This window comes from Platichthys flesus, chromosome 1 (genome assembly GCF_949316205.1).
Source record: "Platichthys flesus chromosome 1, fPlaFle2.1, whole genome shotgun sequence".
NCBI classification, from domain to species: domain Eukaryota; kingdom Metazoa; phylum Chordata; class Actinopteri; order Pleuronectiformes; family Pleuronectidae; genus Platichthys; species Platichthys flesus.
The window spans coordinates 14664345-14682078 of NC_084945.1; the positions used below are offsets into that span (position 1 = coordinate 14664345).

General features: G+C 42.0%; 1 protein-coding gene across 1 annotated transcript; it reads left to right on the forward strand.

Moving 5' to 3' along the window:
- Positions 1 to 426: 426 nt before the first annotated feature.
- Positions 427 to 17264, forward strand: dbndd1 (dysbindin domain containing 1). The gene is made up of 4 exons (XM_062386122.1): positions 427 to 1044; positions 4548 to 4691; positions 8949 to 9086; positions 15888 to 17264. The coding sequence occupies exons 1-4, from the start codon at positions 1014 to 1016 to the stop codon at positions 16040 to 16042; spliced, it is 468 nt and encodes a 155-aa protein (XP_062242106.1). The 5' UTR covers positions 427 to 1013; the 3' UTR covers positions 16043 to 17264.
- The last annotated feature ends 470 nt before the right edge of the window (positions 17265 to 17734 follow it).

Here is a 17734-nt window from a genome sequence, read left to right on the forward strand (position 1 = left end):
TACCTACACAAGTTTTCACAGCTTGTATCCTCACCTTAACCATGATCAATTGATTGCTAACGCTAACCTTAACATAAACTCAATTCACATCTCACAACTGACCTTAACCAGGACCTCAGAAAGGAAGTTTTACTTCATTAGGATCAGGCTTTTGTTCCAATGAGGACAAGGTGAGTGCTTATGCTGGAAAAGGTCCCAAAGAGGTAACAAAAACAAGTGTACATACACACAACTCTCTCTCTCTCTCTCTCTCTCTCTCTCTCTCTCTCTCTCTCTCTCTCTCTTTCACACACACACATACACACACAACTCTCTCTCTCTCTCTCTCTCTCTCTCTCTCTCTCTCTCTTTCACACAAACACATACACACACACGATTGCCCCCTGCAGTACCCCATAACCCTCCCTGACACCCCATTTATCTCTTACTCTGGGCAGACTGCCAGCTTCACTCTCCCTCTCTCTCTCTGCCTACCCCCCCATCTCTCTCTCTCTCTCCCTCTCTCTCTCTCCCTCCATGCTCCCTCACCCTCCCTCGCTTAGGATCCCTCTCTGTGTATTCTGTACATACCAAGCCAAACCTCACAATGCTGTGCTCACTACACCAAGTGGCTCAGAAATTGTTTGCAGGGATGTGGCTGTTGGCAGACATCAGTCCTTAGTGAGGTGGTGCAGCTTTTCTATCACACACAAACACACACATCACTGATGATGAGGAGCAGGTGAAGAAACGAACATCACCTGTCTGGGAAATATTGAATTACAGAGCACAATATAAAAGAAGGAGAAGAAGAAGGAGGAGGAGGGGGAGGAGGAGGAGCAGTCTTTGGAAAGCTGGGGTCTCGCTGTATCTACCCACCCTTGCTTTCCCCCCTCATGTGCGCACACCACACACACTCTCACACACACAGGCAGACACAGCCTCCCCAGCCTCTCTTTTCTTCCCTCCCCGTCTGTCTCCTGCACTCTCCGATGCTGGTGTGGTGAACATCAGGACACTCTCTGCTAAGCTGCATGGAGGCACAGGGAGGGGCAGGGAGCCCAGGTAAGAGCCATTTTCTGTTCTTTCTTTTCCCTGTGTTACATTACACCATGCATGGTTGTTTCAGGGTGTATCTGCCTTGTGCATGACTTGTGCTGTTAATTGTATCTGTCTCTCTGTCATCATTTTTGCAATATGGGAAATAACGGTTCCTGCACTAATAATACATCCAATCTGCAGGTAATTTGTATTTGCACACACTGTAAACCAACCATACAAAAGCTGGACTGATAGAATACAACAGTGGACGTATATAGCTTTTGTGTGTGAAGGCTGTGATGTGTGGTGACACTGTACAATGCCTCAGTGCTTCTATTGTTCCATAACAGCTAAACACTGAAAAGGCTGATAATTTGACTATGCAAAGTATAGTCAGCTTTCTAAGTCATCTGACCTTCCTGTGCTTTGATGGATAACAACATTTGCCTTGATAAATAAAAAGATATGAATCTCATAAGGTGCAAAGTGAGGTAAAGCAGTATTAGAGTTTATTTCCTCTGAGTCCAAAGTGTGCAATCCACCACAGTTTATACACCATCTGGTTTCTCAGCCATGGCCTGAATGACCTGCTCATGACAAAGTGGAATAACTTTTGTTCATTAGGATAAGATTCAATTAGAGGTGTCATCATTATTATGATGTATTACAGAAAAGGGTCACTAGGTGTGAGAGCAAGTGTTCGGACACAGCAGCTATTCTGGTAGAGGATTAGCATGAATATTAATATTAATGCACAAAAAACTAGATAAACTGTGGAAGGATGCAAGGTAGAGAGATAAATCAACAAGCAGCACAATGACTTGGCGAAAAGGGTGTTGAGTTAGCACGATGATTCTGTCTGAGCTACACAGTGAAATTGGTTTATTGAACCGAGACACTGAGTTTGAATGAACTATTGGCAAATGTACAGAACCTAATTTTCTCACATAACTCTCTCGTCCCCCCCATCTCTCTCCGTCTGTCCCTCTATGGCATAGCTGATTCACAGGCAGTCATGGCTGACAGCTCAGCACGGGGTCATAGCCTTGCGCCTGGAAAGGGCACAGGTGCCATAGCTGCCTGTCCTTTCCTGGCACTGTCTTATATTCTCATGGTTCACTCGAGCTTCTTCACTGTCAGCTCAGCAGGTGGCAGCTGGATCAGGCCATCTGTCCAAACTTGTCCTTCTTTTCCATGCAGATTATACCGTGACTTACTGGAATGCCCTTTTTCTTCTCTCTGTGAAAGCCAGTATAAATACACAGGCATTCTTGAGAGATTTATTTTTGTCATCCAAAGTTTTAACACAAGCACGTCTAGGAAGGCGTTAACATCTGTTGTTACCAAAATAATGTGAAATCCATCCATACATCTATATTGCATCTACTTAAAGTCAGCCACTTTCAGTCACCAACTGCAATGGGCGAAAGGTGGTGCACACCCTGGACAGGTTGCCTGTGTATCTCAGGGCCAAAATACAGAGACAAACATTCATCAACACTTACATTCACACCTACTCATCGATCTAACCCTAATCTACATGTGTTTGAAATGTAGCCGGATTATATAAAACCCAGGTATAGGCACAGAGAGAACATGCCAACTTCAAAAAATCGATTCAAAATTTGAGCCAAGAACCTTCTTGCTTTGTGGCGACAGTGATAACCACTTCCCCATCGTGCCGTCCTTGTGACTTCCTGTTAAAACGTAAGGAAAAGGCCTGTAACCCTGTTGGGTAATCATTCTGTGCTCCACTAATTGAGTGTCTAAATGGCAAGGAACAGAAATCTGCAGGATCTATTTTCTACAGTTAGTGTTTGCTGAAGAAGGTGAGGCAAAGGGGAAACCATGCGGAGCTGGCAGATAGTCTAAATATTGACAGAACATTTCATTATAACAACAGAGGTAATGCTCCTCGCCAGGCAAATCGATCAAACAAGCAATGAGCCTCTCCGGGTGAAATCAAACCCATCGTTAATTGGGCCTGGCCTTGGATTTAACACACTTCTTGTCTGAAAGGAGAAATTCAAAAGTTTTGGAACATACCGGCTGCTATGACGACTTAATTTCCCTTCGGGGATGAATAAAGTAATCTATCTATCTATCTATCTATCTATTGCAAGTAGAAATTGGACCAGCCATCTGGTGAGGCTCCTCAGGAAACCATGCTGTACTCCCACACTGCTTTTATCCAATCTGCATGCTTTCATAAAAAGAAAAGCCTCACTGCTGACATCATAACAAATGTTGTCTCTTTTCTTTTCCTTTTTTAAATGTCACTGACATAATTGTACAAGTTTGTCCGCGAACATTTTATGTTGCCTAGTTTGAAAATTCTAGCTATTTACTAATTTTGAGGATTCATGCCTCTGTGCTAACCTCAGCTCGGTCAAACAGTTTAACATTAAACCTTGATCAGGTTTAAACAATTCAGAATTTGTGCACACTCTCGCATTTGGAGAGATGCTATTTAAAGTGCGTTTCTATTTTCAGACCGCCTGTGTTCAACAGCCTGTGTGGTTTTCTGTTTGGAATGAATTTTTGAGATTGTTTTTCACTTGGCTTGAGCGGAGAGCACAGTCAGGCCCTTAGAGAACATTTTCCTCATGGAAATAACAGCAACTGGGATGACTGTTGAAAAAGATATCTGCCAACAGTCATGTAAACCAGTGTAAGTGTGAAGACTGTTCTAAAGAAAGTATTTTTAAAAGGAGAAACTTATCTATACCTTATTCCTCAAGTGATGCAGGGGTTAGTCGGAGCCAATTACAATTTGATGTTGGGTTAGAGGTGGGCCAGTGTATCACAGGGCTGACATGTAGAGACAAACAACCATGTGCACCAAGACCATTTAGAGACTCCAGTTAACCTATTCCTCTTCTGGACGTCTTTGCACTTTGGGCGGAAGCCGGAGTACCTGGAGAAAACCAATGCAGAAAGATAAACAGTAAATGTTCTGTATTTACAATATGCTCTTCTAGTCTTGACGATCACTCAAAGCACTTTACAGTACAGGTTATTCACCCGTTCAAACACATTCATACAGTGCATGTATGTGCAGCACTTTTTCTATGAGGGGCCACTTGGGGCTCAGGATCTTGCCCAAGGTCACTTGGGCAAGCAGATGTAAAGGACTAGGATCAAACTCCCGACCTTCTTGGAGGACAACCGCCCTACCCCCTCAGCCGCCCCCATAAAGGCGCCATTCGAAGCTGAGCGTGCTCACCCCTGCTCCGCTGTGGAAAGTATAGGATTACTGTAAGGTTTTGATTTGGTTATTGAGTTGGAAAACACACAGGGAGGATAATCACAGATCACGATGGACAGACATTGGTTTCTTTCCATACCTCAGTTTGTCCACATTACTCCAAAGTCTGTTTCTGCAGATATTTGATGCCTTAAATTATTCTGTGTCATATCTAGACCTCAGATCTGCTATAAAGTAAATAAGCAAATGTAATCTTCTATGGAAAACCCATTAGCACGACCTTTGACTCCCCTCGCTCTCTTTTTTTCGGTGCTAATAGAGCCCAATAAAGACATCCAGAAGCTGCTGAAGCCCTCCAGCTCAGCCGACCTATCCAAGGACTTGTTCCAGCACGCAGCAGGGGAGGAGGAGGGCAGCCTGTCGGCGCACACTGCGAGCCTGCTGCACATCACTGAGAAGAGACGTGAGTACCAGGGAAATGGGAACGTAGAGAGAGTTATTAACAGTGTTGAATAATCATTAGTGGTAAAGAGGGGGGCTAATTATTGGTGGAAATTGCCACAAGCAAGGTAATCAATAGCGAGAGTCGACTTCAACAAAGGAGATGGGGAAGGTCGACAGACAATGTCCTCTCTCTGTAAACACTCACCATAATGGATCAATCTCACTCATAATGAATCTCATAGTTTACAGGCCTGTGGGGTATTTTCTGCATTAACAACAATCGACATCCTCAAGGTAGATCTTCAGTGATTCCGAAACCAGCTGAACGATCACTGCCTGCTTTAGGTATTCTGGTCCCACAGTCTCAGAGGCTGGTGCAGCGTAGCCTTGGTTGAAAGGCCTCATTGTGCATCAGTCCCACACAGAGGCTTCCCTGTATGTGCCAGACTCGGAGCCCAGGGCATAGAAACACGGATACTGGGGCTACATGGGTGACAAGGAAGCCTTTATCTGCTCCACTAACCCAACACTTTTTTTCAGAGACAGCTCACCCAGAGGCTAATGTGACCCACTATACAGCCATGCTACCTGGCAGGTCAACTAATAGTATGTGGCAAGAGAGGTAGAGGGAGAGAAAGACGGGCCAAGACCAACACAATGAAAAAACATTGGTGGTTAAAATATTTATACAAAGCTGGTAAATCCTGTCCCAAAGAGGGAGGATTTCAACAAAATGACCGGAACCTCTTCCTCATTCTGCGTCATCGAAAGATCAGAAGAGATCAATTCCAACGTTTAAACTCTTTTCACATATTGGAGATAATGGAGAATATTAACCTCCACCAAAGAGGTTCTGTTTTCGCCCATTGTTTTTTTAATAATAATCCTAATAACACTAATGGGATGGCCGCACGCAGCGAATCTGGTTCAGTTCCAAGTGTCTTCCAGTTAATGTGGATGTTTTTTCCCTCAGTCACCAAAGTGCTGCTACTTGTGGGAACTGGCTCAACCTTAATATGTAAAGTGCCTTGAGATAAAGCATTTTATGATTCAGTGCCATACAAACAAAATTGAATTGAATTGAACAGTTTGAACAGAAATGTTGGATTCAAATAACATAGCATGATGATGATGATGATGTACTCCACGAGAGTTGTGTGACATTTTAATAGATTTGCATAGAAGCCTTGCATTATTTATCTGTAAGAGTTTGATTAATAAAAAGTGCAACAGAAAATAACTGGTTAAATAGATGTTTATGTTAAATGATGAAAAGAAAAGTTTGTAAAGAATTAAATGTACATCTAGGGAAATGTGTGTTTACTGTTTTTCTCTGTAGCTGAGCCTTGTCTCAGTCGTCTTCATTCAAACAAGGTCCAGACGACATCATTATGATGAAGCTGTTCAGGCTGCTTGTTGACCTCAGGGCCCTGACGAGTGGGAAGGGGATTACACACTAGTCATTACACACTGACATGCAAGCACCTCCTCTCTGCTCCCTTATTCCTTTTCTCCCAAACGTTAACTCCTCCTTCCCGCCCTCCCTCCCTATCCTTTGTTCCGGCAGTTAATCCATCTGTACTTTTCTGAGCGAAGAGAGAGGAAAGAACGGGACTGACAATGAAAGCACATCAAATCGGGAGCACACAAACAAATGTTTTTTATTCATGTGATATTCTTAATCAAAGGACCTTTATTTTACTCACTTTAAAGGGAGTGGGATTAAGGACATGCTTAAAAAGTGAAGAAGTGTCAAGCAGGAACACAGGAACCAGGCTGTGTGTTTTTTTCTTTAAGAAGTTTACGTCATTCATCTGCCTCAGACACAAAGTCTTCTGTTCTTTGTCAGCGTGGATTCTCCATTGCCAGTCGTCCCAGCTGACATCTCATTCCTCCCCTGACTGGCTTTTCAGATGGAGGCAGTTGTTTCTGCCTGGGAGAGAAAACGCACTGATCAATTATTCAAGGAGAGGGTGTGGGAGAAGGAAGAAGGGAGATGGGGGGTGAGGCGGTAGAAACAAGTGCAGCAGAGTGGGAATAATCATAACCAGTTCAAAATAAGAACAAAATGTAAGAGAACCTCTTACAAAACACCTTCCTTCACCATTTTTCATCTACTCTCTCTTTCTTCTCTTTCTCTCTTATTGTTTTACATTCTTACCTCGTTTCATCTCTCCCTCCCCTCCTCCTCCACATTTCCTTACCTCCCTGTTTCACTGCCTCCACTTTCTTCACTCTTCATGAAAAAGGGGTCTCTGCTTGAAGCCTGAGTGGAAGGAAAAACAATATTCACAAAGTCAATAAAAGAACAGATTGTAAATGATGCTTGTCACCACATTGCATTTTGCAGTGTTTCTGCATTGAATATACACAACCACTTTCAGGCATCAGACAGAAAAGCTTGGATTATAAAATAGTTCAGACTGATGAGTCCTGCTCCTGACAGTTTATGTTGATACCCCATCTTATCTTATCTTATCTTATCTTGTCTTATCTTATCTTATCTTACCTTACCTTAGCCTTTCTTATCTTATTGTACCTTATGTCATCTTATCTTACCCTACCTAACCTTACCTTACCATACCTTACCTTACCTTAACATACCATACCATTCTATACCATACCATACCATACTATATCTTACCTTACCTTACATTTACCTTTATGAAACAACATTTAAATTCATAAAATTTAAATCTTTATTCGGATCAACGGAATATTGTACCAGTTCCATAATTATGTCAGATTTTCTTTCATCAAATTCCCCAAATATTCTAATACAGAATTTTTTTTATAATGTCAACGTTAATGAAACAGAAAATTTCACCAACTTCACCAAAATGTAAGTAGTTCTTCTCTGACCCATATCACATCCTTTCACCAGGTTTTGCGTTAATCTGTCCAGTTGTTGTTGCATAATCTGGCTTACAAACAAACAAACAAACAAACCAACCAACCAACAAACACACGGATGAAAACATAACCTCCTTGGCAGAGGTAAATGGAATTGTCAATATAATTTCCTGTGCAGTGTTTCTGTGCTGGCCACACACTCTTTGGCATGATTAAGCAGATTAAGTGGATCTTTGTGTTTTTTCATCTCTAGTTAAAGAACCATGATGCTCTTTGCTCAATTCTTATTTGTATTCTCACCCAGTCCCTGCTTCCTTAAAATGTCATCCCACTTGTCTCCTGGCATTTGAGGTGATGAGTGTTTTCACTCATATTTCAAACACGAAACTGTGACCTACCAATGCTTCAGCATGATGATCAGCCCTTCTCAAATCAATATGCGCTCTATCAGGAGGGCGATGCAGGTACTCAAATGTGGGAGCAGACAAAGAGCAGCAGCAGGGGGGTGGGCTGTTTTGGCCTGTGGCGTCGCCTGAAAACAACACCCAACAAAAACAGCTTTCAACCTGTCACATAATACATCACACATTCAGAGTTCATGTAGCATGGCAGCCCAGCATCCACTGATACATTAGGAAAAACAAACACACATCCATCTCCCTAAGTGAAGAGTCCAAACATTTTTCTCACTATAATGGAGGATCGGTTCAGCTCTGTTACACACAGTTCGCTCCTAACTTGGTGGATGCAGATATAATGCAGATATCCTTGGACCCCTGCATGGCTTTATTTAGGTTTTACAGAATCTTTGAATACATCATACTTTACATATGTATTAAAATGTAAGTGTTGGTGACTGGAGTGCACGGGCTGGCACATTGATGGACATCGTACGTGATGCTGAACCTGATGAATGCAGCAGCAGAGAGGCCTGCCCTCAAAGAGTCAGAGGCTTGTGCAGAAATGAACAAGTGCAACACACCCAGGAGAGATGGAGCTCACAGTGCATTTAAGAAGGGGCTATTTTCAGATGCACCGAGTCCAACAAGTGTTTCAAGCAAGTTCAGCGGCAGATTGAAGAAACCTACTAAAAACCAGAATATTCCTGAAGGGGTCAACACGCAGCTTTACGAAAGACCTGCAGATTAAAAGTGGATCAAAGAATGAAAATGATCTTTGTTGGAGTTGATTTTACAATGATGTGTAAGAGAAAGCCATTGATCTAATTATGAGCATGTCTATATTCAAGAGCAACACTACAACGATGGATTCATGAACTCAGTGTCCATACCAGAGAAGTTAAATTAACCCTCACCACAAAGAAATTCTTTTGCTCAATCAGCAAAAATTTGTTAATGATTTTTATCTCTCAACTTCCCTCCAGAATAAAAGCATGGTGTTTCTCTCCCTCTCTGCCTCATAGAACCGCTGAGTAGTGTATCTTCATTAGAGGTGCACTTTGACCTCCTGGACCTGACTGAGCTGACTGACATGTCTGACCAGGAACTGGCTGAAGTGTTTGCTGACTCTGATGAGGAAAACCACAACGAGTTCCCAACAGGTAGGACCTGCTAAAACTTGAAATACGTATATATCTAACCCTCCAGCTGGGCTTGACCCTGACCCTCAAAAGATTACGGGTGAGGAGAATGATAAATAATATATAAATGGTTGGATGAATGGATGGATTTAAACCTAAATGAGTGTAACAAATAGAAGTAGAAATAAATATATTTTCAAAAACCACATATTGACTCACTCAAGGTTTGTGTAGATGACACTGCTAACATATAAATAGACTTACACTGCACATTGTGGAAAGCACACAGATGTAAACACTGTGTTTAAACATTGTGTTAACACTGTTTTTATTCATATTGTAAGCAAAAGACTGAAGCATTAACACAGGAATTGTGTTGCTAGTGTGCAGACAGCTCTGCTAATCTGTGGCCTTCGTACAGATTTTAATTTGCACAACAAAAATATTAAAGAAGACTGCCTTTGCTCACATGATTGCTTAGCAGTTTTCTGAAAGGTAAGATTTTCATTAGGAGTAAAACACAAAACCATATAGAGTATGAGCATGTCTAAGGTCAATGATCTATAAGAGCAGGAAGATCTGAAAAATTAAATAAATATATATTGTGTTGAGCTGGGATCACACTACACATAGTCATCAAATTCCCTATATGGGCGTCATGCACATGTTTGCATAGTAATGAGACAGTTCACTTTACATGTGTGTCACAGCAGAAGGTATAAGGGTTAAAGCTAACATGTCTCTCTACATGATTTGTAAAAATTTAGACAAAATCTTTCCCATGTTTTATTTATGATCAGAGCCTCATCCTGCCTCATCCTGCATGCGGACAGTGAACTCTCTCCCCCACTGCTGCCTCTCAGCATGCACACAGGATCTCAGGGCAACTCAAGATCTAAAGGTCCTCTGACACAGTTTAAACAACATCCCATATATATAGGTTATACTGTGCATGGATGATAAATAAAACTCGAAAAAGATGTCAGGTTTTCAGACGTGATACTATCATCAGCAAGAGCTGTGAACAACTGTCTGTATTGTTTACTTTGAGAACAAATAGTTGTTTTTCTCCTGGTGATAAAAAACCTTAGGTTGGATGTTGACCTATATGCAGAGATCTCAACTTGTTTGAATTCACTGAAATGCACAAAACAGAATAGATCAGGTCAAATAGACGTACCTTTCACTTCAAATGCTTTATTATAAAGGCTTTTCCTCATATTGTTAAGAGTTCTTATTATAAAACCTCCTCTTTCTTCAACATCCTATCTGTTTTCGTTTCATATATAATGTTCCACATAACAGCACAGCTTGTTAGGTGTGAGTTATGATCTCAGTGGACCATCTGCACTGCATGCTGCTGTCTCCAGCTCCACAGCCAATAATGTAAATTAACGATGGTTGCATTTTTTATTGCAGAGGCGTAGCTTATATGCTAGAAAGGATTAGTTTTTTCATAAAGCCTTAGTTTCAAGAGTGGACGAGTAAAATGTCAGGTAGTATTTAAAAAAGTACACCAATCATGCTGCTAGTAATATTATAACTGTGGTTTCAGACAGATTTATTTAAACTGCAACAGATAGATAGACAGATATAGAGATGGTTGGTTGGTTGGTTGGTTGGTTGGTTGGTTGGTTGATTGGTTGGTTGATTGGTTGGTTGGTGGTTGGTGGTTGGTGGTTTGTTGGTGGTTGGTTGGTGGTTGGTTGGTTGGTTGGTTGGTGGTTTGTTGGTGGTTGGTTGGTGGTTGGTTGGTGGTTGGTTGGTTGGTTGGTTGGTTGGTTGGTTGGTTGGTTGGTTGGTTGGTGGTTGGTTGGTGGTTTGTTGGTTAGTTGGTTGGTTGGTTGGTTGGTTGATTGATTTGTTGGTTGGTGGTTTGTTTTGTGGTTGGTTGATTGGTTGGTTGGTTAGTTGGTTGGTTGGTTGGTTGGTTGGTTGATTGATTGGTTGGTTGGTGGTTGGTTGGAGGTTTGTTGGTGGTTGGTGGTTGGGTAGTTGGTTGGTTGGTTGATCGGTCCATTGGTGGGTGGTTGGTGATTTGGTGGTGGTTGGTTGGTGGTTGGTTGGTGGTTGGTTGGTTGGTTGGTTGGTTGGTGGCTGATTGGTAATTAACATTAATCCAAACACCAATAAGATTCCTCCTTCTAAGATTTGATGCATATTCGTAAATCGTCAGACTTTTGATTAATTCAACAATGACTGAGCACATTGCACACCAAAACTCTATCTCAGAGAATTGATCTATTTTTGATGATGTGTTCCTCAAACAACAGGTTAATAATAACATTTTATAGCAGTACGTTTTTTTCCAGAGTCCATGTTCCCAAAGTAGGCAGATTTAACAGTTGTAGTACCCCCCCCCCCCCCCCCGTAGCTGTGAACACACACTATAGATGTGGAACACAACTGCTGCTTTGCTCTCTGCTGTCATCATATGGACAGCTGTATTCACTGTTATGTGACATGATTTAATTCACACTGCCTTATATCTGAGAAGTGGTTCTGTAACGATTGAATTGCTCAGAATGACACATTGTATTTATCAGTTTTGTTAATTATCACAATGAGCAGCGCCCTCTCGCTCTTCTATTTTTTACCTGAATAAATCACAAATAAAAATAGATCAGTCTTCTGAGAAAGCAGCAAATATGTCTTCGTGCTGAATCTTTAACCTTTTGGCAGACGTAGCATTTTGTCAAAAACTCCTACTTCTTGAATTGTCCATGTCTCACACTCAGTCTTTCTCCTCTGTCCCCCAGCCCTCTTAGCTTCCTTCATTGTCATTCTCTCTCTCCATGTCTGTCTCAACTTTGGCTTTTAGAGAGGAAAGACAACAATCCCACAGAGATTCATTCAGCAAGAAGCCTGTAGACGAACGGGGGAGTCTGAGCACTCATGTTTTTTGCTTATGATCTATATAAGATTGAGGGAAAAAGTTTACAATCATTCAAGACATCAAATACGGCTGTTTTCTACATAATGTATTTATGCCTCCATGCTGGCAACAGCCAGTGGCTGGAGGTAATGTGTTTTCAGGTTGTGTGTCCCCTTCTTGTGAACACGAAACCTGAGGAACACCTTGAGATAGTTTCTTCAAATTTGGTACAAGCGTTCAGTTGAACTCATGGAACTGAATAGAATTTAGAATTCTAAATTTCCCACGGGATTAATGAAGTATCCATCTATCTATCTATCTAATTTAGTGGTCAAGGGTCAAAGTTCAAGGTCACTGAGCCCTGATCTGGTCTCTTGCCACAAAATAAAGGCTGAACAATCACTGTCTTTCAAACATGTTCAAACTTCATGTCATCAGTTGAGTTTACAGCATTTATTTATATTATTGATACTATTGTTAAACCTCTATTTAACTGGGAACTCTTGAAATCCATTCAGTTGTGTCAACACACACATGTAAATATGTGAACTGCCAGGATCAGTGGTTTGAAAAACACCTGGCCTAAGTTATGGTGCTGTGTAAGTCATTTTGGATAAAATTGTTGTAGTGTGTAAACTGAGTGTGTGTATGTGTTTGTGTGTGTGTATGTGTGTGTGAGAGAGTGCATGCATGTGTGTGAGAGAGAGAGAAAGAGAGAGCGAGGACTTATTCAAACAGCAACTTACTAGACAAATCTCAGCTGTGTACCAGCTGTTCTGTTTCATCCGTATATTCTCTAAAACCTCCTTCATTTTTAAACCTTGTAATCTCATGCAGGGCAAGTTTTATTGTCTTAAACAAACATTCTATAACTATAACCCTAAGACTAAACTTTGACAAAGGCAGTTTCAGACGATATAATTGGTTTATTTGCTCATAAGGTCACCAGTCGTCTTAGAGTCGGGTTGAAATAGAATGTCATTTGTGTCAAAGTTTGTATAGTCAATGTGGGTCAGGTAATTTATAGCTGGGCTGTGTGAGCATTGGACTCTGTGGGAAACTGCTGAGTGTGTGGAGGGCAAGGTACGAGTTGAAGTGGAGGTTAAAAGGAAGTAGAGAGAAGAAGAGGAGAGGAACAAGAGACGGGTAAGTGAGTTCATACTAAATGTAGGTCCCTAAATAATTTACTTTTCCCTGCAGAAACAAAGTCCTTCAAAAGCCATTTACACACTTTCCACAATTTGCATAACTACACTTCACTGCATTATTGATAGATACATGTGTCTTGTTTTGTTTATGTTTACTCAGTTTTCCATTTTCCTGCTCGATCAACTCCCATGTTCCTCCCCTTTACTTTCAGCCACTTTCAGCTTAAAAAGTAAATATATATTTGATAATTTCAGGGATTTTTCAAGCAAAACTAGTGAATGTGATCAGTTGTGCTTCACAGCTGGACTCCGGAATACTGTGAACATACTTGTTCTAGAGCAGCTCCAGAGGCACTGGACAAAAGGCTGACTTTGTCCAGTTGCTTTGCTCTTTGTTTTTTAGGCTCAAACGAGTTTGATGAACCATAAAGTTACATCAACAAACAACCAGGCACGGCTTTCACCTCCTATTCTTTGCTGTTGGAGCAGTAACAGATGACATGGCAAACTATGACCGATTGTGTTTCTGTTGTGTGGATGTTTTCACGGTCAAGTGCTTTAGAGAGGGTGTTTGTTTTGAGGATTTGAACGGGGATCTCTCTCATAGACGAATGATGGAGAGATGGAAATATGGAGAAAGAATGAAGTTGGGGACACCAGTAGGAGAAACTAAATCTGATTAAACTCGTGGTCCGTCCATGGAGTTTTGATGACCACAGCATTTGTGTATCATTCTCAATCAATAATATGATGTCATTACCCACACCAAGGGGGTTATGTTGTATTCATATTTGTTTGTTGGCAGTGTCAAGCAGAAAAATACAAAAAAACTTGAATATTATCACTGCAACTGCCCTGTTGATGTCAAAGTAGGAATATCCAATCCCAAAAACCTGCAGTGACGTCCCTGATTTGAACGTATAACTGAAGCATGCTGGGAAGTTTTAGCCCAGAGAGGCCGTCTCTTATCCTTTGGGGAACCTACCAATGTCTTTTATAGTCCCTCTGTAAAGCTCCTATGAATGTGAATGGTCAGACTTCAGCTCAACTTGCTGCCTTTGGGGCCGCAGCAGGATTTTAATGAGATTCCATATCAGTGTCTTAGAAAGATGTATGCCCCAGTTCACCACAACTGGTTGGGTTGTGCTAGGATGAGCATGCACCCAAAATAAAGGGCTGAAAGAGATTGTTTGTGCAGATAGATGGACATATCCTGTAGTGGTGTGCAGCATGTTTGGTCTGCGCCTTCACAGCGTCTAGTGTTTCTGAGACGATAAGTTATGCAGCAACACGCTGACTGAAGAATCTGGATGGCTGCTCGCCAGCGGCACAGACGGAACACAGCAGAGCACCAAATAGCTCAGGGTATTCAGTGTATGTGACAGAGAGAGAGAGAGCGACAGACACAAAGAAGAGAGAGGAAACACAGACAATCTATTTATACTGTGCAAAGGTTTGTTCTTAATTTGCTTGATAGATGTGCTCACACTCTGATTGTGTCTGGATATATTTTTTACTGAATTCCTGTTCGTCAGTCTTTTATTTAGATGTCAGGGTACAAAGAGGCCAACAACAGTCTGAACAAAACTCACAATGAAGGGAGAGAAGAAATATGTGCATTATAGAGCCCACATTGAAGATATGAATCCATGTAATAATATTGAGATAACCAGTCACCATCAGCAGGTGTTTGTGACATCGAATGCTGCAGACTGCTTTGTGCTGCTGAGGAGGTTGTTGTTGTCCTCCTCATTAAAACCCAGCCGAGTTGCCATCAATCTTCCAAGATCAATATGTCTTTTCCCTCTTCCCCTTCCTCTTCCTCTCTCCAGTGTGTGCGAGGATGTGGATGTGGCTTCGGGGAGATGAATGAGCCCCGTACTGAGTTTAACATTCACTTAGGAGAGCCAAGACTCAAGTGATGTGGGCAGTGAAAGGTGGAGAGAGGTGTCGACTCTTTATCAGTCAGTCATTCTTCCCTCTCCTGCCTTGTCCTAGTCTCGCTTGGTTGGACACCACCACCAAGTGGTGTGAAGTGGCACTAGCAACAAAACTAGAAATATATTTCTTTGTATACACAACAAAATACACAAATTATAAAAAATGGTGACAATGTTGTGAGTCACTGCAGGGATATAACGTGTGGTATATATTTATATACAGGCTTTTCCATCAATACATCCAATCTTCATTTATTCTGCTTAGTATCGAGGGGTTACAAGGGGGGCTGGAGCCATATTGGGCAGAAGGTGGAGTATGTGGAGAAAACCCACTCAGACTTTGTATTAAGATTTTTGTTGTGGTTTTAAACTCTTCTTTATGAGCAGAGAATGACAAAACCAACAGAAAACCTAAGGTGATAAAATATGCGTTTTATCTCCTCCCCGTGCTATATATCCATATATAATAAACATTTGCTATATTGCTAATGATTACAATTATATTGCGATAATTATTGATATTTATCAGCCCTAATAAAAAGGGCTGGTCTCATTTCCCCATCTTAGCCAATCACTGTCACTTTCAGAGTTTGTGAGATGGCCATAATCAATGTGATACCGGCCATTTTGAATGAACAACAGAAAGTAAAATGATGCTTTGGTCTTCCCTCAGTGGCATACGTCCGAGCTCTGGAGATAGTTGCTTCTAGTTTCGATGGAGCTGTGTTGGCAGGAAACATAAAGATTTTGAAGCTCAAGCAGTGGGAAACCCGACAGGTGTCCTTGTTTTCATGTTAAATAAAATCACTGCGTCTGTTGTTACTGTACGTCTAGTGACCGGTGACTGTTTGGTTCCCAGGTTCCCAGCAGCCAATGCTGCCCAGAGGTGGGTACATGCGCTCCCCCTCATGGACGCGCTGCAGCAAAGTCGAGCCCCCACGGGAGAGAAAACACCACAGCGACTCGGACACCGTGGAGCCCTTGATGAAGCTGGAGCGGCCCAAGCAGCCATGACGAGGACGTCTGTGGTGAACCGGCCGGACCGCAGAGAGAGACAAGCCCGAGTTAGACAGACGCAGCCAGAGGGGGAACACAAGGTGGATCGAGAGGCCCCCCCCAATCTCCCACCGTGCACTCCCATAATGTTTCATGGTGCTGAATAGATGAGTTCAGGTTGAACTCTGGACACTGTGCTCTGCACTTTAACTAAAGATGTTGAGCTGTGCAATACACACTCTCCTCTCTCCCCCTCTCCTCTCTCTCTCTCTCACACACACACAAACACACAGGGTCATGGTGTTGTTCATGCAATGGGGTTATCGATCCACTCCGGGCAGTCAGGAGATTTTTCAGTTTTGTTTTTGAATGATATAACAGGGTATGAGGTGAGCAGAGTAATCTCCATCCTCACAGCCTCTCAGGGTGGGAAACAGTGGCTGGAGAGTTGAGATTGGCTCTAACAGTAGCGCCCCCAGCCCAGAGAGGCCAGATCTTCCATGTGACATTCAGACACTGGGGTTCACGTTGAAACACCAGGACATGAGCTAAAAAACATATCAATAAAGCTGTTCAATTTCACGCTGAGGCCGTTACTTCATGTGCTGCTTGACAATGTGACAGGGTTTTCTGTTGCCTGTAAATAAGGCGACTTATACAGTGGATTTTCAGTGAGGCCAAATTCTATCCATCAGACCTTCTCGATATCAATAAAGATGTTTTTTTGTTATTTTAAATGGATCAATATGAACATTGCACTTTTTCTCACTGAATCATATTTACAGTGCGCCCCAGAATTATTGGCATTAGGTGCAGATAACTAAAAAGATAAACAGACCAAGCAGCAGCTCAGACTTTTATTAAGCTTAAACTCTTTCTATTATCATTTTAGAAAACGATGGCTGCCAAAGTCACAGCTGCAGAACTCAAGTTTCCAATCCAAAAATCATCTGTAATCCAAATTCCCTTGTTCTTGAAGCTGTCAGGAATGAAGGTGCCAACAATTTTGTCATCTGTTCTCAGCTGAATCTGACTTCATGCATAATTCTGATCTTTCCGAGCAAAGGGAAACCGCTGATTCCTTGATTTATTTATCTCACGTGGAGCTTGTCTAAACCAGCCGTGCCAATAACTCTGAACGCTCTGACACTACGGATCAGTTGCGACACGGGGATGGTGCTGACACAGCACAGTGGAGATGTGAGACTACAGGGATGATAGAAGAATAAATACAAGTCTTGAAAAAGCCTGTGTCTGTGTGACTGATCATGTTAAATCACTGTGGAGCACACACACGCAGTATCGCTGTGATGAGGCTTATGTGGAATGTGACAAGTGGTTGGATTCATACGACAGTGGTAAGTTCACAATAAGTAGCTTTAGCATTCCGCCTGCTGAAGTGTCCTTGGGCAAGACACTGAGCCCTGACGGCAGTGTGCCAGTGATGTTTGCACAGAATTGCACTGTATGAATGTGTGTGAATGGGTGTAGAAACTGGTGAATGGGCCAAAACTGTACCATGAAAGGCTTTGAGGGTCATCAAGCATAGAAAAGCTCCTAGATAAATACAGGCCATTTACCATCTCTTCATGTGGGCACTGTGGATACTGTGTTCTCTACATAACAAGGAAAACCAAGCTGAGAGAATGAATCATTGCACTATAAGCAAGTACTGTTAAAATGTTTTCCTGATGAAATTATTCATTGATT